The 22,583-nt window shown below is 40.8% G+C and overlaps 1 protein-coding gene across 7 annotated transcripts in view; it reads left to right on the top strand.

Moving 5' to 3' along the window:
• The window catches only part of Imp (IGF-II mRNA-binding protein), a 729,352-nt gene that overhangs the window by 604,815 nt on the left and 101,954 nt on the right, over positions 1-22,583 (top strand). For all 7 annotated transcript variants that reach the window (XM_071671623.1, XM_071671628.1, XM_071671627.1 and 4 more), the window contains 2 exons: positions 21,268-21,561; positions 22,110-22,258. In XM_071671623.1, the coding sequence (XP_071527724.1) occupies positions 21,268-21,561; positions 22,110-22,258 (443 nt within the window). The remainder of the gene's footprint in view (positions 1-21,267; positions 21,562-22,109; positions 22,259-22,583) is intronic.

The following is a 22,583-nucleotide window of genomic DNA, read 5'->3' on the forward strand; positions in this document are numbered from 1 at the left end:
TGAGTGGTCATGGAGTTATGGTGAGGGATCATCATGGGGGTTGTGATGATGGGTTAGCAAAAGGGCTGTAGCAGCTAGTCATCATTGGATCGTGGTAATTGATCGTCATGGGGTTTTCATACAGTAATCATAGTGTTGTAGCGAATCATCATGGGGTTGTGGTCTGTGGTCATCATGGAGTTGATGACATAATATTTGGGTTTTGGTAAAGTCATCATAAGAGTTGTAGCGATTGATCATGGGGTTGTGGTCAAATGATCACCATGGGGACGTAGAGAGTGGTCATCCTGGTATTGAAGTGTGGCAATCATGGGGTTGTGATGAGGGATCATCAAGGGGCTGTAGTTAGTGGTTATAATGGGGTTGAGGTGAATGGTCATCGTGGGGTTGTGGTAAAGGATCATCATGGGGTTGTGGTAAAGGATCATCATGGGGTTGTGGTAAAGGAACATCATGGGGTTGTGGTAAGCGGCCATCATGTGGTTGTGGTAAAGAAACATCATTGGGTTGTTGAGTGGTAATCATGGGGTAGTGTGTGGGCATTATTGGGTTGTTGAGTAGTCATCATGGGGTTGTGTGTGGGCAACATAGGGTTGCTGAGTGGTCTTCATGGGGTTGTGGGGAGCGGTCATCATGGGGTTGTGGTGAGTGGAGCCATCATGGAGTTGTGGCGGGTGGAGCCCTTCATGGGGTGATGAATGGCCGTCCATGGGGTCATGCTTTTATGTTATACCCTGTCACATTTGATTCAGAGCAAGAATTGGGACAACGTAGATTCATTTTTCCCATGTAATTTGCGTAAACATCCAATCCATGTTTTAATGTCATACATTTTTTGACAGATTTAGATAATCATGTGTTTAAGTAGCTGACCATCTGAGCGTATTTAAATCAACACATTCTAATATCAGTAACAGTTACTAGGATTGAGAAACACCCATGATTTCTTGTCTTCATTACTTTAGTGCCACGAAAAGATATTACCAGGCGTCCTGTCTTAAAACAGTATGGCGAAAATTGTGTTCTTACTGGAGCTGTAATGAACACCAGAAGTGTCCCCTAGTTATGTAAAGGTTGGCAGCCATAGTGAGGAAGATAGCCTATCTCACAGAGCCAGGGTGTCGCCAGCCATGGTTGGCTCCGCCTGTATATTGCTCGTGCCAGTCGCTGGCTGCCGTCAGATTGCGTCTGCTTGCCGGCAGACACTTATATATATATATATATATATATATATATATATATATATATATATATATATATATATATATATATATAGTACGTGTGTGTGTGACTGAACTCTTGCGTGAAGTTACACCGCGAATGAATTCACAATACTGGGATTACAGTCTCGTTGAAGTTCTTAATCCAAAGGAGTCCACATTTCGCTGCTGATGCATGTAGCGCAACCTTGGGGTGTGGGATTGTCTTTAAAGAGATCCTTGGTAACACCAGGACTCCTGGAAAGGGGTCTTTGGTTATATATATGTATATATATATATATATATATATATATATATATATATATATATATATATATATATATATATATACTTTGTCGTTGTTAGCGAGGTTGCTCAAGGAAACAGACGAAAGAATGGCCCAACCCACCCACATACACATGCATATACATACACGTCCACACACGCACTTATACATGCCTATACATTTCAACGCATACATATATATATATACGTACACAGACATATACATATATACACATGTACATAATTCATACTTGCTGCCTTCATTCAATCTCGTCGCCACACCGCCACACATGAAATGACAACCCCCTCCCCCCCCGCATGCGCGCGAGGTAGCGCTAGGAAAAGACAACAATGGCCACATCCGTTCACACTCAATCTTTGGCTGTCATGTATAATGCACCGAAACCACAGCTCCCTTTCCACATCCAGGCCCCACAAAACTTTCCATGGTTTACCCCAGACGCTTCACATGCCCTGCTTCAATCCATTGACAGCACGTCGACCCCGGTAAACCACATCGTTCCAATTCACTCTATTCCTTGCACGCCTTTCACCCTCCTGCATGTTCAGGCCCCGATCGCTCAAAATCTTTTTCACTCCTTCCTTCCACCTCCAATTTGGTCTCCCACTTCTCGTTCCCTCCACCTTTGACACGTATATCCTCTTTTTCAATCTTTCCTCACTCATTCTCTCCATGTGACCAAACCATTTCAAAATACTCTCTCCTCTCTCAACCACACTCTTTTTATTACCACACATCTCTCTTACCCTAATATAGCATAATGGGCCGCATTGCCATTGGCAGCATTATATGTGACACTTGTTCTCAACTCATACACCAAACCATACTGTAAACACACTCCTGAGCGCCTTCATAGCCGAATTACACAGGATACATCAACTAATCAATGGACGTAATTTAAAAACAACGTTAATCGAAATACTCTAACCTATTCATACGATCAAACAGGTCATCATCCTGCTATCCAAACCTAATTTAAAGCGTTCATTTGATTACTCTGGTGACGTAAGCAAACTTATTTCAACCTTACCGGTGAGCAAAATGAAATAGGCTACACTTTCCCCTAAGAAATCTATCACCCTATATACTAGAGTTCAACTAATTCTAATACAACTTTGTCATGAATACACATCAAAACTGCCTGATACGTTCTTATCCTACAACTCTACAACCAAGCCTTTTTGGTAAAGGCCTGGTCTTTCAAGCTGTTGATTTTCATTTAGTAAACATTGTAAAAGTTCTCACAAATTAAGCCGTCAATTTCTTACATAAAAGAAATCTTTTCTTCGTGTTCGTTTAAGGCAAAGTCAGCCGATACCACTTCTTGATCTTTGACGTATTTCTCACACAATGGGACCGTCTATGTCTTATATTAACTCACTTCGTTCCTTCAGTATGATGTCAGTTTGCAGGTCTTCCGTGTCTTCCATCTATGAGACTGCCATACTACTTCTGGTGACATCCGCAAAGGATGATAAGCAACCGAGTTGTGTATTACGTGTCACGAAAAGCGCAAAGAGCAATAACAGAGGAAGCAAAGTTCCTTGTGAACAGGTTATCAATTGCTTTGGATCAGTTTGCAGGGAAATGAATACATCGTCTTATCACACAGTCAGTGCAACAGAGCCTTTATCCTGGACCGGAACAAATAAATGTATGGTGTTCAAACCTCCTCGAGCCACTGTATAAAGAAATAGGTTTAATTCATAAGCTTTGTACTGCGCCCGCCATAAGCTGCATGAGGTAGGCACGAGGGACGTTTCTAAAAAAAAAAAAAAGAAATAATGCACTATGATGTGCAAGTTATTAAACTTAAAACTGTAATAACTCTACATAATACTGAAGGCCTTGTATCTGCGCCTTTGATAACACATTTCCTTTGCCATTCCCACATCGATCTGTTTTGAAATGGTTATGAAACTCCATGTTACATAAGTTTGCTTCGTCTGGAAACAGGCTTGACTGCACTTTTTCAAACATTAAGGGCTAGTCTTTTCTTTTTTCTTCACGTTGGAAGCTCCAGGCTCCAGTCACAGATAAAAGTCCACATCAAGGCCAGGCTTTAATTGAGAAGTTAAGGAAAGAGTGGGAAAGTATTTAAAAACAGTTGAAGTGAAAAACCTGTCTCTTAAAATGTGCCAGGTCATAGTTACCGGGAAAGATAGGAAAGGGGAGAGTTCCAAAGCTTCGAGGTGTCAGGAAAGAAACAGTTATCAAAACGGCCCACCCTCGAGTTGCCAACGACCATACACTAATCATGTAATGCAGCAGCTTGCAGAGATTTGCGTGGGCTAGCTTGTGGTGGGGGCACATAAGCAACCAGCTTCCAGGAGCATGGCGTACAGTAAGCGGGTCAAGTTTGGATGTTAACCTAGGAAAGTTTATAAGCCGGAAGGATTTAGACTGAACTCTGCCAAGTAAGGATGCAGAGAGCTAGAACCACCCCATATGTGATTGCAGTACTCCATACAAGGACAGATCAATCCTTTGTATAAACGGAGCAACCTTTCAGAAGAAAAGAAATTTCGATATCTAAACAGGACTCCTAGTTTCTTATGAGGTAGACTTTGCTACTTTAGTAATGTAGGATTTCAAAAAAAAAAAAAAAATTGGATTTTACAGTAATGTATGTTCATTGACTTAAGAGGTAGAATTACACTGTCAAAGATCAACAAGTTGAGGAATTTTCGACGAAGAGATGGGTAGGAAACTGGATCTTGGAGGCATTATACTTGACTAAATTTCGTCTAACCCATTGAAATATCCTCTCCGAGTTTATTGAGGACGTGTCGATACGAGATGCAGATCGGGTGAGAGAAGGAGCAGAACTGAAGGATGTGGAGAAATGCATTGTTGAATCTTCAGCATATGAGTGCACTTGGTTGTCAGAGGAAGAAAGGAAATCGTTGAAAAAAAAAAAAGGGGGGGGGGGGGTGTGAAAAAAGTGTAGGAGACAAGACAGAACTTTGCGGGACACCAATGTTGACGGAGGAAGGGGAAGAGGCTGATCCATCAACAACCACGGGCCGAGAGGAAGACAGATATACGAGGGAGCAAATGAGGGAGGGAAGACAAAAGAAGGGAGTTTGGAGATGAAACCCCGATGCCACAGTCAGAAGCTTTGGATACATTAAGGACAACTACACAGGATTCTCCAAAATATTTCGAAGACGATGACAAAAAAATAGTAAGATTGGAAAGAATACCACCAGTGGATCTCGCCTTACGGAAACCATACTGGTGACCAGGGAGAAGGCTGTGAGATTCAAGATTTTCCTTTTTATTTTGATTCCATGTATAGCAATTAAGTGACCGCACAAAGGATCTCGAACAAATAAGGTGGTGTGAATGAGGTCATTCCTCCTAGACGAGTGTCTGGTACCATATAACCTTGTAGCTGCGCTTGGTAACTGACTATAAACTGTGATGAGTAATGAAAGTTATTACACTTTACCATAGAGATCAGTGAGCGCGCACTACACCAGAGTAGAGCTGGGCTTAAAGTTTTTCCTACATGCACTGGCATTGTACGTAAAGGGTCGAAGTTATGTATATATATATATATATATATATATATATATATATATATATATATATATATATATATATATCAAGAATTAAATTCTTTCGTACTTGCCCGCAATTTTCTGAGGTAGCGCCATGAACAGACCAAGAAAAGGCCTCATTGTCTCACATCCAATGTCTAACTGTCATGTGTATTGCACCGAAATCACAGCTCCTTTTTCACAACCAGCCCTACAGATCCTCCTTGGTTTCCCCACGCAGTTTCATATCCCTTCTGATTTATTCCACTAAAAGAACGTCGCCCCCTGTATACCAAATCGATCCAATTCTCTCTATTCTGTGCTCGCATTTCGCCCTCCTGCATGTACAGGTCCCGATCACTCAAAACCATTTTCACTATCTTTCCATCTCCACATGGCTCTCCAACGCTCCTTGTCATATCAACTCCTGACGCATATATCCCCTTTGTCAACCTCTCCTCCCTCATTCTCTTCATGTGTAAAAACTACTTCATCAGACCCTCTTCAGCTCTCTCACGCCTCGCATCCATACAACATCGTTGGGACTACTATACCTTCGAACATAACATTTTCGCCCTCTCACACAGCGACCTCTCTGTCTACACACTCCTCAATGCTTCCGGAATCTTCGTTCTCATCCATCCCATGACTCACCATTTCTGAGGTTCCATTCGCTGCCAAGTCCATTCCCAGGCATCTAGAAAACATTTGTTTTCTTCATTCAAACTCACGTCCCACTTCTTCCTCTCTGCACTGCTAATCTTAATAACCAGGCTTTCATTCACATTTAATCTCAATTTTCTGCATTCATATTCTCTCCCAAACTCAGACACCAACTTCTGCATTTCTCACCTGATTCTGCTACCAGAGCCGCGTCATCAGCAATCAACAACCGATTTCCCTTCCCAACCCCCTCACCCCTACAAACTGCATAACTCCCCCACTCTCCAAGACCCTTACATTTACCTCCCTTAACACCACATCCATAACAAATCAATTAGCCATGCATCTACACTTATGTTAACCATCTAATCTATAGGACGCATTACACTCTACTTCACCCGGAATCACTCGCCTTCCTCTTTTACCCATTAGCATACAAGCCTTATTGTCTTAATAAAACTCCTCGTTGCTTTTAACAGGTAAGTTCCACAAAGCATTTCAGTCAACCCTCTCATGTGCTTTCTCCATATCCATAAATGTCACAAGCAAGTCCTTTCGTAGCTCTTTCTCTCACATTATTCAAAGCAGTCCCAATTCAGAAACACTGTACCACTCCTGAAACCACATTTTTTGCTCCCCAAGTCTAATGCCTGTGCTTGCCACCACACTCAATCATCATTCTTTCATATATTTTTTTTTTTTTTTTTTTTTTTTTTTATACTTTGTCGCTGTCTCCCGCGTTTGCGAGGTAGCGCGAGGAAACAGACGAAAGAAATGGCCCAACCCCCATACACACGTACATACACACGTCCACACACGCAAATATACATACCTACACAGCTTTCCATGGTTTACCCCAGACGCTTCACATGCCTTGATTCAATCCACTGACAGCACGTCAACCCCTGTATACCACATCGCTCCAATTCACTCTATTCCTTGCCCTCCTTTCACCCTCCTGCATGTTCAGGCCCCGATCACACAAAATCTTTTTCACTCCATCTTTCCACCTCCAATTTGGTCTCCCTCTTCTCCTCGTTCCCTCCACCTCCGACACATATATCCTCTTGGTCAATCTTTCCTCACTCATTCTCTCCATGTGCCCAAACCATTTCAAAACACCCTCTTCTGCTCTCTCAACCACGCTCTTTTTATTTCCACACATCTCTCTTACCCTTACGTTACTTACTCGATCAAACCACCTCACACCACACATTGTCCTCAAACATCTCATTTCCAGCACATCCATCCTCCTGCGCACAACTCTATCCATAGCCCACGCCTCGCAACCATACAACATTGTTGGAACCACTATTCCTTCAAACATACCCATTTTTGCTTTCCGAGATAATGTTCTCGACTTCCACACATTTTTCATATATATATATATATATATATATATATATATATATATATATATGATAATGATAATAATATAATAAGAATAATCGTAGAGTGTGATGCGCCCTATAGACTGGATGGTTAAGCAGAAGTGTAGATGCAAGGCAGTGCATTAAGTTGTATTAGACAGTATACCGTGTAATGTGGACATAGGTTTGATTTGGTTAGAGTAAGTGTAATGCAACATTTAGGTTGGATTATGTTAGACGTGCAACCAGTATAAGTGGCATAACTGTGTATAAGGCAACTAACACAATAATTGTCGTGGGTTCATTTGATCATGGTGCCGCTGACCTCCCATTAGCTTCATGCACGGACCTTGGCAGTATTCAGTCCCATGGACAACAATAAATTCCCTTAAGGTGTCGCTATTGAGATTTCTAAACTTTTAGATCTTTGTGTTGATTAGAAATGCTACGTCACTTCCAGTTTAGAAACATATGGAAAAAAATTGAGTACAGACCAATGAAATTTAAAGAATAATCGGTATTATGTAATATAACTGAATTTCATGTATAATACACACTGATACAGTGTGTGTGTGTGTGTGTGTGTGTGTGTGTGTGTGTAATGATAAAAGGCCCATAGCTAGGATTTGGGGGTTAGGGGTCTTTTTTTAGTTTCCGAGATGGATTTTGGAAAGGAATATGCACACACACGTATAGTCAGTTTTTACATAGTAAAACGCTGAACGTCATTCTGTAAAAGATTTATGTAACGCTATATATGTCTAGAAGCTTAGTAGTCAATCTAGGTTATTAATGGTACATTTTGGCGAAAATTTATTTTTTTCAAAGATGGAGTGGGGGTCGTAATAATATTAATTCTTAACCATGCCCATCTTTTTCGCCATTGTTCTTTCTTCTGGCCCTATTCCTAGAAAGTGATATAGATAGTAGGGATAGATTCTAGTAGTGGTCTTTTGATCTCAGGGGGCAACCCCAAGGTCATGATAATAAGGATAGCAATTATTGATAAACGGGATATTGAGCCTCAAGCTAATTGGAGAAGTAAGTATTTGTAGTGTGAAGTTGATGGGGAGGAGGTTAAACATTCATTACACAGATGCGAAGATTGAAGTTGAGATAAGGTCTGCTAATTATTAATCCTCACTGTGGCTAACTGTTAGGGTCTGATTTTGAGTCTGTCTGTGCGAACTTGGATAGTGGTAGGCAGTGAGGGTATTAAGGAGCAAATGTGTCTTTGGTCTTAAGTGTTTGTGCGTTCCCAATATTGAAGAAACTATGAAACTACAGACAAAGAAGACTGACATATTTCATGAGAAATATATCTCGTTGGCATGCATGTACAGTGCAACTAATAAAAAGAAAATCATTTGTGACATTTTCTTGCTGCAAATTTGTCTCAATTCGTTGTAAGGCCATGCTTTAGTTTGTTTTTCGCACAAAAGATGCGGGCCCCCATGCCATAAGCTCAATCCTGTTTAGCAGCTAAGTACGTGATGATGGAGAGACTGGCGTAGTAGATTTTTTCCCAAAACTGTCAGATGAGATGCAAGTGATGGTTAAACTTGGAAATAGAGGTGGTGGGGGGTGGGAAGGGGTCAGTGTACTATGAGCCTTTTGAAAGGTGGTGTTACTAAAAGGGTCCGAGGATGATTTGAATGTTCTTCGTTGCACCGTATGTAGCGTGTGTCCCATTTGACTCCAAATACCTTTGAAATTTGTCACTGTAAAACTTGGTGTATGCTTAACTTGTATTCAGCGCGGAGATTTGACTCCCCTCCAACCCCACTCACATGAACTAAAATTCTCAGTTTTCTTCGAAACGCGATGAAGTATACCTGATGCCATCTTGTACTACGTTTGCATGACGGCCTTGCACTGAAGTATTCTGTATCTCTGTTCCCGTGTTTCATTGTCATATTGATCATGCAAGAATCATTGAGCTGGATGTTTATGAAGGTCTGGCTTTATTTTCCTTCTCGCGTGAACACAATTTTTTCCTACAAGTTTAGAATTTGATTCTGAAATTTGATTAAATCGTGTTTTTTTTATAAAAATTTCATTGATCACCTTTATGTGAGGATACACCCAGGTTATAATCTCGACTTTTGTGGGGGGAAAAAAGACCCGAATTTCAGTATTGATGGTGATTGTGCGTGTCCTCGAAATATTCATGTAGAAATATGGTCGGAGCTATTATATATCGCGTCAGACTTTCGTACACTAACTGTCAGATGTGTATGTCTCTTATTTGGGGAAATATCCTGAGAGTTTTGTCATGTTATTTTAAAAGTTTGCAATAAACAGGCAAAAAAAAAAAGTGAAAGAAAATGAAGTTGATGTAATTTCTGATGCACTTTGGCAATGACAAATTGTTAATGCTAAGTTAGATTTAAAGATGTAGATGTGATCGTTTATGCTAAGTTAAAGTTTTGGATGTGATTTTTACGTGTTTATATCAAGTGGATATATTAGAGTGAAAAATATTATAGGTTTAGGCTGGCGTGAGGTGTCATAGGTCACACGATGAGAACGGGTTAATGATTGACTAAGGACGGCCGAGTTACCTGCATCACCTGTATTGGGCCTGGCGCTTCCTCAAGACACTTAAAAGTATTCGTAAAGCCATTATTTGTACACAATTTTGAGTGTGTAATTTTCCATCTGCCACACATGAGCGATGTCGTCAACTGAGTGGTTGAGCTTACTTTTGTTAGGGGTTGAGAAAGTAAGCAGAAAATGAAACGTCATAGTTCCCAGTCCATCCTTGTGGCTTTTGATAAGTGTCCATGTGTAAGGCCAAGGGAAATATGACTTCATTGAAAGTGATAACTGTAAGAATATGATAGAGTGGCTGTTATATGAAAATGAATGTGGTGAAGAGGGGCTAGTGTTTGATGTTGAATTTGCTCCTGGGGTGGTGGTTGGATTTAGCATTATTGCCATGATAAGAGTCTGTTCCCTTGCCAAATCAGACACATGAATTAACAGTTATTGACATACTTTGATAATAATGAACATTGCACTGTATTGGCAAGTTTCCCAAACACGTGCACTGCGGTTTTTCTTGTGACACTTTTTCACAGGTCATGACCCCCTCCAACCTAGCTGCTAAGAGTATAATATGAAGTTTTAGTCTTTAGTAACGTGTGTGTATATGTGTAGCGATCTTTGTTGTAAATGGAAAGCATTCTTGTTACCCTCCCACAGTAACAGCAGTCTTTTATTCGCTATCATAAATGAGTACAGTACCTCAAACTCTAGTGGTAATTGGAGGTGCTTCGAGCTAAGTGGCCTTTGGTTATTTATTTTTTTTTTCATTTTCTAAAAGAAGGAACAGAGAAAGGGGCCAAGTGAGTGTATTCCCTGTAAGGCTCAGTCCTCTGTTCTTAACGCTAACTCCCTAACGCGGGAAATGGTGAATATGTACGGGGAGAAAAAGATTGTGTGTGTATATATATATATATATATATATATATATATATATATATATATATATTTATATTGGTTATATTTTTTCGCTGTCTCCCGCGTTAGCAAGGTAGCGCAAGGAAGCAGACGAAAGAATGGTCCAACCCACACACACACACACACACACACACACACATATATATACATATAATATATATATATATATATATATATATATATATATATATATATATATATATATATATATATATATATTGTGTGTGTGTATACTTTAAATGTATTATATACAGTGCTACATTTTCAAAGCACTGTATGTATCTCTGAAAGACAGCTTTTAAACAAAACTAGGGCCCAGGGAAATAATGAGATGTTGCCTTTTCTAATGAAACATGCATTAGGGTGGTAAGTTTCAGAATCACGAGCTTCATTATAGATATGCCATATGTTTAAAGAGTTACTTAAAGATTTCATGAATCTCTAATCCAAGCTTGGGCAGCTTACAATCATCTTGATTGTTTTCTTAGTCCTCTCCAGTTGGTCTTTAAATGGGTACATGGCCTAAGCTTGGTGATGTGAGAAGAAGATGGAGTGAATATTTTGAAGGTTTGTTTAATGTGTTTGATGATAGAGTGGCAGATACAGGGTGTTTTGGTCGAGGTGGTGTGCAAAGTGAGAGAGTTGGGGAGAATGATTTGGTAAACAGAGAAGAGGTACTAAAAGCTTTGTGGAAGATGAAAGCCGGCAAGGCAGCGGGTTTGGATGGTATTGCAGTGGAATTTATCAAAAAAGGAGGTGACTGTGTTGATGACTGGTTGGTAAGGTTATTTGATGTATGTATGACTCATGGCGAGGTGCCCGAGGATTGGCAGAATGAATGCATAGTGCCATTGTACAAAGGCAAAGGGGATAAAGGTGAGTGCTCATATTACAGAGGTATAAGGTTGTTGAGTATTCCCGGGAAATTATTTGGGAGGGTATTGATTGAGAGGATGAAGGCATGTACAGAGCATCAGATTGGGGAAGAGCAGTGTGGTTTCAGAAGTGGTAGAGGATGTGTGTGTGGATCAGGTGCTTACTTTGAAGAATATATGTGAGAAATACTTAGAAAAGCAAATGAATTTGTATATAGCATTTATGGATCTGGAGAAGACATATGATAGAGTTGATAGAAATACCATGTGGAAGGTATTAAGAATATATGGTGGGAGGCAAGTTGTTAGAACCAGTGAAAAGTTTTTATCGAGGATGTAAGGCATGTGTACGAGTAGGAAGAGAGGAAAGTGATGGGTTCCCATTGAATGTCTGTTTGCGGCAGGGGTGTGTGATGCCTTCATGGTTGTTTAATTTGTTTATGGATGGGGCTGTTAGGGAGGTGAATGCAAGAGTTTTGGAGAGAGGGGAAAGTATGAAGTCTGTTGTGGATGAGAGAGCTTGGGAAATGAGTCATTTGTTGTTCGCTGATGATACAGCGCTGGTGGCTGAATCGGGTGAGAAACTACAGAAGTTGGTGACAGAGTTTGGTAAAGTGTGTGAAAGTAGAAAGCTGAGAGTAAATGTGAATAAGAGCAAGGTTATTAGGTACAGTAGGGTTCAGGGACAAGTCATTTGGGAGGTAAGTTTGATTGGAGAAAAACTGGAGGAAGTAAAATGTTTTAGATATCTGGAAGTGGATTTGGCAGTGGATGGAACCATGGAAGAGGAAGTTAGTCATAGGGTGGGGAAGGGGGCGAAAGTTCTGGGAGCGTTGAAAAATGTGTGGAAGGCGAGAACTCTCCTCTCTTCCTACTCGTACACATGCCTTACATCCTTGGTAAAAACTTTTGACTGCTCCTAGCAACTTACATCCCACACCATATACTCTTAGATCCTTTCACAAAGCATCTCTGTCAACCTTAACATGCCTTCTCCAGATCTATAAGTGCTACATACATATCCATCTGTTTTTCTAAGTATTTCTCACATACATTCTTCAAAGCGAATACCTGATCCACACATCCTCTACCACTTCTGAAACCGCACTGCTCCTCCCCAATCTGATGCTCTGTAAATGCCTTCATCCTCTCAATCAATACCCTCCCATATAATTTCCCAGGAATACTCAACAAACTTATACTTCTGTACCTTTGCCTTTGTACAGTGGCTCTATGCATGCATTGTGCCAATCCTCAGGCTCCACCATGGTCCATACATACATTGAATATCCTTACCAACCAATCAGCAACACAATCACCTCCCCTTTTTTTTTTTAAGAATTCCACTGCAGTACCATCCAAACCTGCTGCTTTGCCAGATTTCATATTCTGCAAAGCTTTCACTACCTCTTCTCTCTATACTATACCATTCTCCCTCACCCTCTTGCTTCGCACACCACCCCGACCAAAAGATCTTATATCTGCAATTCTATCATCAAGCCTCGTCTTACGCACATTATTTACCTCCTTCCAAAACATCTTTTTATTCTCCCGAAAATTTAATGATACTCTCTCACCCCAACTCTCATTTCCCCTCTTTTTCAACCCTTGCACCTTTCTCTTGACCTCCTGCTGCTTTCATTTATACATCTCCCAGTCATCTGCACTACTTTCCTATCATCCAAACACCTCTCATTTTTCTTTCACTAATAACCTTACTTCTTCATCCCACTGCTCACTACCCTCTCTAATATGCCCCCTCCCACCTTTCTCATACCACATGCGTCTTTTGCTCAAGCCATCACCGCTTCCCTAAATACATTGCATTCCTCACCCACTCCCCTTATGTCATTTGCTCTCAACTTTTGCCATTCTACACTCAGTTTTTCCTGGTACTTCCTCACACAACTCTGCCTTCAAAGTTCACTTACTCTCACCTTTCTCTTCCCAACTTTCTCTCTCCTTTTGTGAAAACCTCTACAAATCTTTTCCTTCGCCCCCACAAGATTGTGATCAGACATCCCTCCAGCTGCCCCTTTCAGCACATTAACATCCAGAAGTCTCTCTTTTACACGCCTAAGAATTAACATGTAATCCAATAATGCCCTATTACCATCTCTCCTACTCACATACTTATTTATTTATTTATTTATTTTGCTTTGTTGCTGTCTCCCGCGTTTGCGAGGTAGCACAAGGAAACAGACGAAAGAAATGGCCCAACCCACCCCCATACACATGTATATACATACACGTCCACACACGCAAATATACATACCTATACATCTCAATGTACACATATATATACACACACAGACACATACATATATACCCATGCACACAATTCACACTGTCTGCCTTTATTCATTCCCATCGCCACCTTGCCACACATGGAATACCATCCCCCTCCCCCCTCATGTGTGCAAGGTAGCGCTAGGAAAAGACAACAAAGGCCCCATTCATTCACACTCAGTCTCTAGCTGTCATGCAATAATGCCCGAAACCACAGCTCCCTTTCCACATCCAGGCCCCACACAACTTTCCATGGTTTACCCCAGACGCTTCACATGCCCTGATTCAATCTACTGACAGCACGTCAACCCCGGTATACCACATCGATCCAATTCACTCTATTCCTTGCCCTCCTTTCACCCTCCTGCATGTTCAGGCCCCAATCAATCAAAATCTTTTGCACTCCATCTTTCCACCTCCAATTTGGTCTCCCACTTCTCCTCGTTCCCTCCACCTCCGACACATATATCCTCTTTGTCAATCTTTCCTCACTCATTCTCTCCATGTGACCAAACCATTTCAAAACACCCTCTTCTGCTCTCTCAACCACGCTCTTTTTATTTCCACTCATCTCTCTTACCCTTACATTACTTACTCGATCAAACCACCTCACGCCACACATTGTCCTCAAACATCTCATTTCCAGCACATCCACCCTCCTGCGCACAACTCTATCCATAGCCCACACCTCCCAACCATACAATATTGTTGGAACCACTATTCCTTCAAACATACCCATTTTTGTTTTCGGAGATAATGTTCTTGACTTCCGCACATTCTTCAAGGCTCCCAGGATTTTTGCCCCCTCCCCCATCCTATGATTCACTTCCGCTTCCATGGTTCCATCCACTGCCAGATCCACTCCCAGATATCTAAAACACTTTACTTTCTCCAGTTTTTCTCCATTCAAACTTACCTCCCAATTGACTTGACCCTACTGTACCTAATAACCTTGCTCTTATTCACATTTACTCTTAACTTTCTTCTTTCACACACTTTACCAAACTCAGTCACCAGCTTCTGCAGTTTCTCACATGAATCAGCCACCAGCGCTGTATCATCAGCGAACAACAATTGACTCACTTCCCAAGCTCTCTCATCCACAACAGACTTCATACTTGCCCCTCTTTCCAAAACTCTTGCATTCACCTCCCTAACAACCCCATCCATAAACAAATTAAACAACCATGGAGACATCACACACCCCTGCCGCAAACCTACATTCACTGAGAACCAATCACTTTCCTCTCTTCCTGCACGTACACATGCCTTACATCCTCGATAAAAACTTTTCACTGCTTCTAACAACTTGCCTCCCATACCATATATTCTTAATACCTTCCACAGAGCATCTCTATCAACTCTATCATATGCCTTCTCCAGATCCATAAATGCTACATACAAATCCATTTGCTTTTCTAAGTATTTCTCACATACATTCTTCAAAGCAAACACCTGATCCACTCATCCTTTACCACTTCTGAAACCACACTGCTCTTCCCCAATCTGATGCTCTGTACATGCCTTCACCCTCTCAATCAATACCCTCCCATGTAATTTACCAGGAATACTCAACAAACTTATACCTCTGTAATTTGAGCACTCACTCTTATCCCCTTTGCCTTTGTACAATGGCACTATGCACGCATTCCGCCAATCCTCAGGCACCTCACCATGAGTCATACATACATTGAATAACCTTACCAACCAGTCAACAATACAGTCACCCCCTTTTTTAATAGATTCCACTGCAATGCCATCCAAACCTGCTGCCTTTCCAGCTTTCATCTTCCGCAAAGCTTTTACTACCTCTTCTTTGTTTACCAAATCATTTTCCCTAACCCTCTCACTTTGCACACCACCTCGACCAAAACACCCTATATCTGCCACTCTATCATCAAACACATTCAACAAACCTTCAAAATACTCACTCCATCTCCTTCTCACATCACCACTACTTGTTATCACCTCCCCATTAGCACCCTTCACTGAAGTTCCCATTTGCTCCCTTGTCTTACGCACTTTATTTACCTCCTTCCAGAGCATCTTTTTATTCTCCCTAAAATTTAATGATACTCTCTCACCCCAACTCTCATTTGCCCTCTTTTTCACCTCTTGCACCTTTCTCTTGACCTCCTGTCTCTTTCTTTTATACATCTCCCACTCATTTGCATTTTTTCCCTGCAAAAATCGTCCAAATGCCTCTCTCTTCTCTTTCACTAATAATCTTACTTCTTCATCCCACCACTCACTACCCTTTCTAATCAACCCACCTCCCACGCTTCTTTTGCGCAATCCATCACTGATTCCCTTAATACATCCCAGTCCTCCCCCACTTCCCTTACTTCCATTGTTCTCACCTTTTTCCATTCTGTACTCAGTCTCTCCTGGTACTTCCTCACACAAGTCTCCTTCCCAAGCTCACTTACTGTCGCCACCCTCTTCATCCCAACATACTCATACTTATGTATATATCTCTTTTTAAACCAGGTATTCCTAATTGCCAGTCTTTTTTCAGCACACAAATCCACTAGCTCTAAAGCATTTCCATTTACAACACTGAACACCCCATGTACACCACATTACCCGCCTTCACATTTAAATCGCCTATCACTATTACCCGGTCTTGTGCATCAAAGCTGCTAACACACTCACTCAGCTGCTCCCAAAACACTTGCCTCTCATGACCAGGTGCATACGCACCAGTAATCACCCATCTCTCCTCCCCATCTTTCAGTTTTACCCACATCAGTATACAATTTACTTTCTTACACTCTCTCGCATACTCCCACAACGCCTGCTTCAGTAGTAGTACTATTCCTTCCTTAGCTCTTGTCCTCTCACCAACCTCTGACTTTACTTCCAAAATTTTCCCAAACCACTCTTCCCCTTTACCCTTGAGCTTCATTTCATTTAGAGCCAGGATGTCCAGATATCAGAAGTGTTAGAGGATGTGTGGATCAGATGTTTGCTTTAAAGAATGTATGTGAGAAATACTTAGAAAAACAGATGGATTTGCATGTAGCATTTATAGATTTGGAGAAGGCATATGATAGCGTGGATAGAGATGCTTTGTGGAAGGTATTAAGAGTATGTGGTATGGGAGGTAGGTTGCTAGAAGCAGTGAAAAGTTTTTTTCAAGGATGTAAGGCATGTGTACGAGTAGGAAGAGAGGAAAGTGATTAGTTCTCAGTGAATGTTGGTTTGTGGCAGGGTGATGTCTCCATGGCTGTTTGATTTATTAATGGATGGGGTTGTTAGGGAGGTGAATGCAAGTTTTGGAGAGAGGGGCAGGCAAGTATGCAGTCTGTTGTGGATGAAAGGGCTTGGGAAGTGAGTCGGTTGTTGTTCACTGATGATACAGCACTTGTGGCTGATTCGTGTGAGAAACTGCAGAAGTTGGTGACTGAGTTTGGTAAAGTGTGTGAAAGAAGGAAGCTGAGAGTAAGTGTGAAGGTTATTAGGTTCAGTAGGGTTGAGGAACAAGTTAATTGGGAGGTAAGTTTGAATGGAGAAAAACTGGAGGAAGTGAAGTGTTCTAGATATCTGGGAGTGGATTTGACAGCGGATGGAACCATGGAAGCGGAAGCGAGTCACAGGGTGGAGGGGAGGGTGAAGGTTCTGGAAGCATTGAAGAATGTGTGGAAGGCAAGAACGTTAACTCGGAGAGCAAAAATGGATATATTTGAAGGAAAAGTGGTGCCAACAGTGTTATATGGTTGCGAGGCATGGGCTATAGATAGGGTTGTGCGGAGGAGGGTGGATGTGTTGGAAATGAAATATTTCAGGTCAGTATGTGATTTGATTGAGTGAGTAATGAAAGGGTAAGAGAGATGTGTGGTAATAAAGAGAGTGTGGTTGAGAGAGCAGAAGAGGGTGTATTGAAATGGTTTAGTCACATGGAGAGAATGAGTGAGGAAAGATTGACAAAGAAGATATGTGTGTCAGAGGTGGAGGGAACGAAGAGAAGTGGGAGACCGAATTGGAGGTGGAAGGATGGAGTGAAAAGGACTTTGAGCAGTCGGGGCCTGAACCTACGGGAGGGTGAAACGCATGCAAGGAATAGAGTGACTTGGAACGATGTGGTATACTGGGCACTACATGCTGTCAATGGATTGAACCAGGGCATGTGAAGTGTCTGGTGTAAACCATGGAAAGTTTTGTGGGGCCTGGGTGCGTAAAGGGAGCTGTGGTTTTGGTGCATTACGCATGACAGCTAGAGACTTGAGTGTGAATGAATGTGGCCTTTGTTGTCTTTTCCTAGCGCTACCTCACTTACGTGTACGGGAGGGGGTGCCAATCATGTGTGGTGGGGTGGCGGTGGGAATGGATGAAGGCAGCAAGTATGAATATGTACATGTGTATATATGTATATGTCTGTGTATGTATACGTATGTATATGTTGAAATGTATAGGTATGTATATGTGCGTGTGTGGGCATTTATGTATATACATGTGTGTGTGGGTGGGTTGGGCCATTCTTTCTTCTGTTTCCTTGCACTACCTCATTAACGTGGGAGACAGCAACTAAGCATGATATCCTCCCCTCATGTTTTTTTTTTGATTTTCCAAAAGAAGGAACAGAGAAAGGGGCCAGGTGAGGATATTCCCTCAAAGGCCCAATCCTCTGTTCTTAACACTAATTACCTTGCTAACATGGGGAATGGCAAATAGTATGAAAGAAAAGAAAGATATATAGCATTGATGGGATGCCCTTGATTAGGGCCTCAGTTGCCCTTGATGTCTCAGTTGATGTGGGAAATGGCAATCAAATATTACAGATATATATGCACTCATAGAGAATCTGTCAGAAGATGAGGGGATGGGGAGCCTGAGGAGGAGTCAAGAAGGATGGACAAAAACAGGCTTTGGGATATTAGGGATTGATCCTTCAAGAGAACGTAAAGCTGCGCATTTGATAAAATGAACTGAATCAGTGTGGTATACAGGAAGGTGACCCAATGTCACGAAGGTGAAACATGGCTTATGAAGTCATGGCTGTACATGGTAAGCTCTGGTTTCAGTACATTGCTGTATGTACTACAGCTAGAAAGTGGTTGTTTGAAAATGAGGCCATTGTTTGATTGTTCCTGATGCTGTGTCACCAAGGCCAGAGAATCAGTCAGGCATAAAAGTATAGTTATATATATATATGTATATGCACCTATATATATCGTTGTTCTTTCTTTCATACTTGTTTACTGTTTTCCATGTTAACAGGGTAGTGCCAGGAACAGATACAGAAAGGCCTTATTTCATCCCTATCTATCTGTCACGTGTTATATAATGAAACCACAGCTCCATATGCACAGCCAATCCTCACAAACCTTTCTATAGTTTACCCCATCCATTTCACATGAAGTGTTTCATTTTATTGACAGAACATCGACCCCTGTATACCACATCAATTCATTTCAATCTATCCTGTGCACGCCTTTCATCCACTTGCTTCTTCAGGCCCTGATCACTGAAAATCATTTTCACTCCATCCTTCTGACACACAAATATCCTCTTTGTTAATCTCTCCTCACTCATTCTCTCCTAATATCCAAATCATATCAGCATTCCCTCTGTATCTCTCTCTCAACCACACTCTTTTTATTACACCACACCTCTGTCTTACCCTTTTATTTCTTACTCAATCAAACCACCTCGCCACATATTGTCCTCAAACATATCCCAACATTCACTCTCATTCACACATCCTCATCTATATCCCATGCCTTGCATCCATACAACTTTATTGGGACTTGTATATCTTCATACATGCAGATTTGCCTTCCCAGACAATGACCTCCCTCTCCACACTTTCTTTAGTGCTCCCAGGTATGTGGATGTAATTCCTTCATCTCTGTCCTTAGAGATAGAATATTTTTCCAAACATATTCGCCATGACCCGCATTTGCAAGGTAGCGTTAAGAACAGAGGATTTAGCCATTTATTGACTAACCTCATATGGGAGGATGAAGAAATGAAATGAGCCAGTAACAGCACACCTGAGAATGGGCTGTCGTTGACAAGAGCCTGAGCCAGGCATAATCTTGGTTGTTCCGCATACACACACACACACACACACACACACACACACTTTGTGGTTAGTTACTGATCATGAGTCAGCATTGACCATCACTGGGATCAGATCTGCATGGGTTTAGATTCTGGGCTTTACTTTCTGCCTACACCCAACCCAGGTGTGCGTGTGTATACATACATAGGAATGAAGAAAGACGTGGTACATGTATACACAAATAAGAAATGAGGGCAACACAAGTGTAAAATCTTTTACATATCACAAATGTAGTAATCACACACACACACACACACACTCTTACAAACAAAAGCATCTGTGTATACTTCATTATTGCTGTATGCAGAAGAACAAAACCTAATGGGCTCTTTAATTATAGAAATACAACTGTATTTGATGTAATATGAGGTAATCCTCCTCTGGCCATACACACAATTCCCTGTGGAAAACCCTGCTGATGCAGTACCATTTTCATTGCTAACCTATGAAGGCTGTTTTGAGTATCTTAGACAAGTTGTATCTCAGTTGCCATGGTGTCTCTTGTTTTGTACGAAGGGTTCTATACATAAAATGTATAGCTTTATTAGCATATGCACTTTGAAGTCAACATGGTAAGAAGGGAGGTTTGCAAATGGCATATGACCATTATGTGCACTGTATTGATGGCCATTGTTTTGTACCATTGATTAGCGTAGGATTTATAGCAGCCCATACCAGAAAATTCACCCAAACTTTTATGTGTTGATTTGTAATGAGTTACGTTTGATAAGCTGACTTGGTATATTATAGGGAAATGGTTGATAGAATAAGAAATTTATCAAATTGCAGTGCAATGAATGCTAAACTTTAGGTTTAGGTTTACACGCATATCCATTTTATTTACATATATATTTACACTTCAGAATTGCTTCCAGGGAGTTGTAGTGTTTGAAGTGAGCACCTATGGTATAGTGACCCAAGTGACACTTAGTAGCCGCACAAAAGCTAGAATAGTGATAGGGGATTTAAACAAAGCCTGTAAACATTAGACATCATATGATAACTCCCAGCACCTGTGAGTTAGTCATCATATTATGATTCCCTGCATTTAAGGGTCAAATGTAAAATTTTAACATGCACTTTATTGCTTATCATAGTTCCATTTTTTTGGATTAGTTCTAATATATATGATGGGTTGAACTATTAAAAATGAAGCCAAACTTGTTTTCTGATTTAAAGTTGATGCTGTATGTTGCATGTTCTATTGTATATCCTGTCGCTATATTTCAGATCCCAGTTTTATTGTTTGTCGGTATCAGCATGGTTTATATTTATTGTCATTCTTTGATTGGTAGCTCATGTAGAATAGAAAGAACAGATGTAGAGATTGTCAAAGATAAATGAAGATGTGATGAATTTTGTAGTATTGTGAGTATAACATTAGTTGATTTACAGTAAGTGTAATATTATGTGGGCATCAGCTATTTCAGTTTTGTGATTGCTAAAAAAGATCCTTTCATGTGAGATAAATGTGCATTTGCTTTCAGGTAGTACACGTAACATATGAAACAATGGATGCAGCGAGGGAGGCAGCCCAGCGACTCAATGGTTACAATTTAGAAGGCGGGATTCTTCGTGTGGACCGTTTAATGGACCGAAGGCGTGGAGCTAGGGGTGCCATGGGTGGTGGACCAATGGGTGGTGGACGTGTTGGAGGCCCTGGAACTACATCTCCATCTCAGAGACACACAGACTTTCCTCTTCGTATCCTAGTTCTCAGTGAGATGGTTGGAGCTATCATTGGTCGTCAAGGATCCACGATTAGGACAATTACACAACAGGTATGATATTACTTGGTAATCAAAGGTATTTCCTTATATTAGCAGAAAGTGATGAATAGCCCTCTGGAAGTATCAAATGTGATGGGAAAGAGAAGTATTTAAAAGAAGTATATGACTGCTAAAGATGCAAGGCCCATAAGATTAGCTGAAGCTCTTGCTGTAGAATAGTAACTATGAAACATGAGTTTTAGTTTTGTAGTTGTAACTTGATATGATTATTAATGATTTTGAGTGTAAATACTTGCAGGTTTTGTTTTTCCATTTTGAGATGAAAGGAGTTTCTTTAGTTTGTTTGAGCATCAATTGAATTGGATGATAAAATTATGCATTGAAAATTTCAGTGAATAAAACTCTGTGGATTAGAATATATCAGATATTCATATATTTTTGGCCAGCTAATACATGCATGGAAAAAGAGGGAATATTAGATATAGCCCCAATATGAGTGACTTGCTGATGATTCATTATTGTAAGTTGTGTGTTTATGATTTGTCATTTTTGATGTTCATCCAGCAGTCAAGAATACTGAGGTATATTATTCCTGACAGACACGTGCCAGAGTAGATGTTCACAGAAAAGATAATGCTGGATCATTGGAGAAAGCCATCACTATCTATGGTAATCCCGAGAATTGCACCAATGCTTGTAAACGAATACTAGAGGTCATGCAAGAGGAAGCAGATAACACAAATAAAGGGTAAGCAAAACAGCTTTTATTACACTTATCATTGTAAGCAGTATTCCTCTTATGAAAGAGAAAGATAGGGCATGATCTGAGAATAGTTAGAGCAACACTGCAGAAGGGTACAGTGTCAGGTTTTTCTTATATAGATGTTATCAATTTCGGGCTCTTGCATCTTATGCAAGCAGAGCAGAAAACACTAGCAAAGGATTATCATATGCTTGGATATTCAGTAACATGGGACCATAACATTTTCATTCAGAAATCTGTTCAATTTGTCCATGTTTTGAATACCTTGTGTATACTATGGCATATCAGATGCTTGAAAAACAATGGCTTC

Source organism: Panulirus ornatus, chromosome 16, assembly GCF_036320965.1.
Source record: "Panulirus ornatus isolate Po-2019 chromosome 16, ASM3632096v1, whole genome shotgun sequence".
Classification (NCBI taxonomy): domain Eukaryota; kingdom Metazoa; phylum Arthropoda; class Malacostraca; order Decapoda; family Palinuridae; genus Panulirus; species Panulirus ornatus.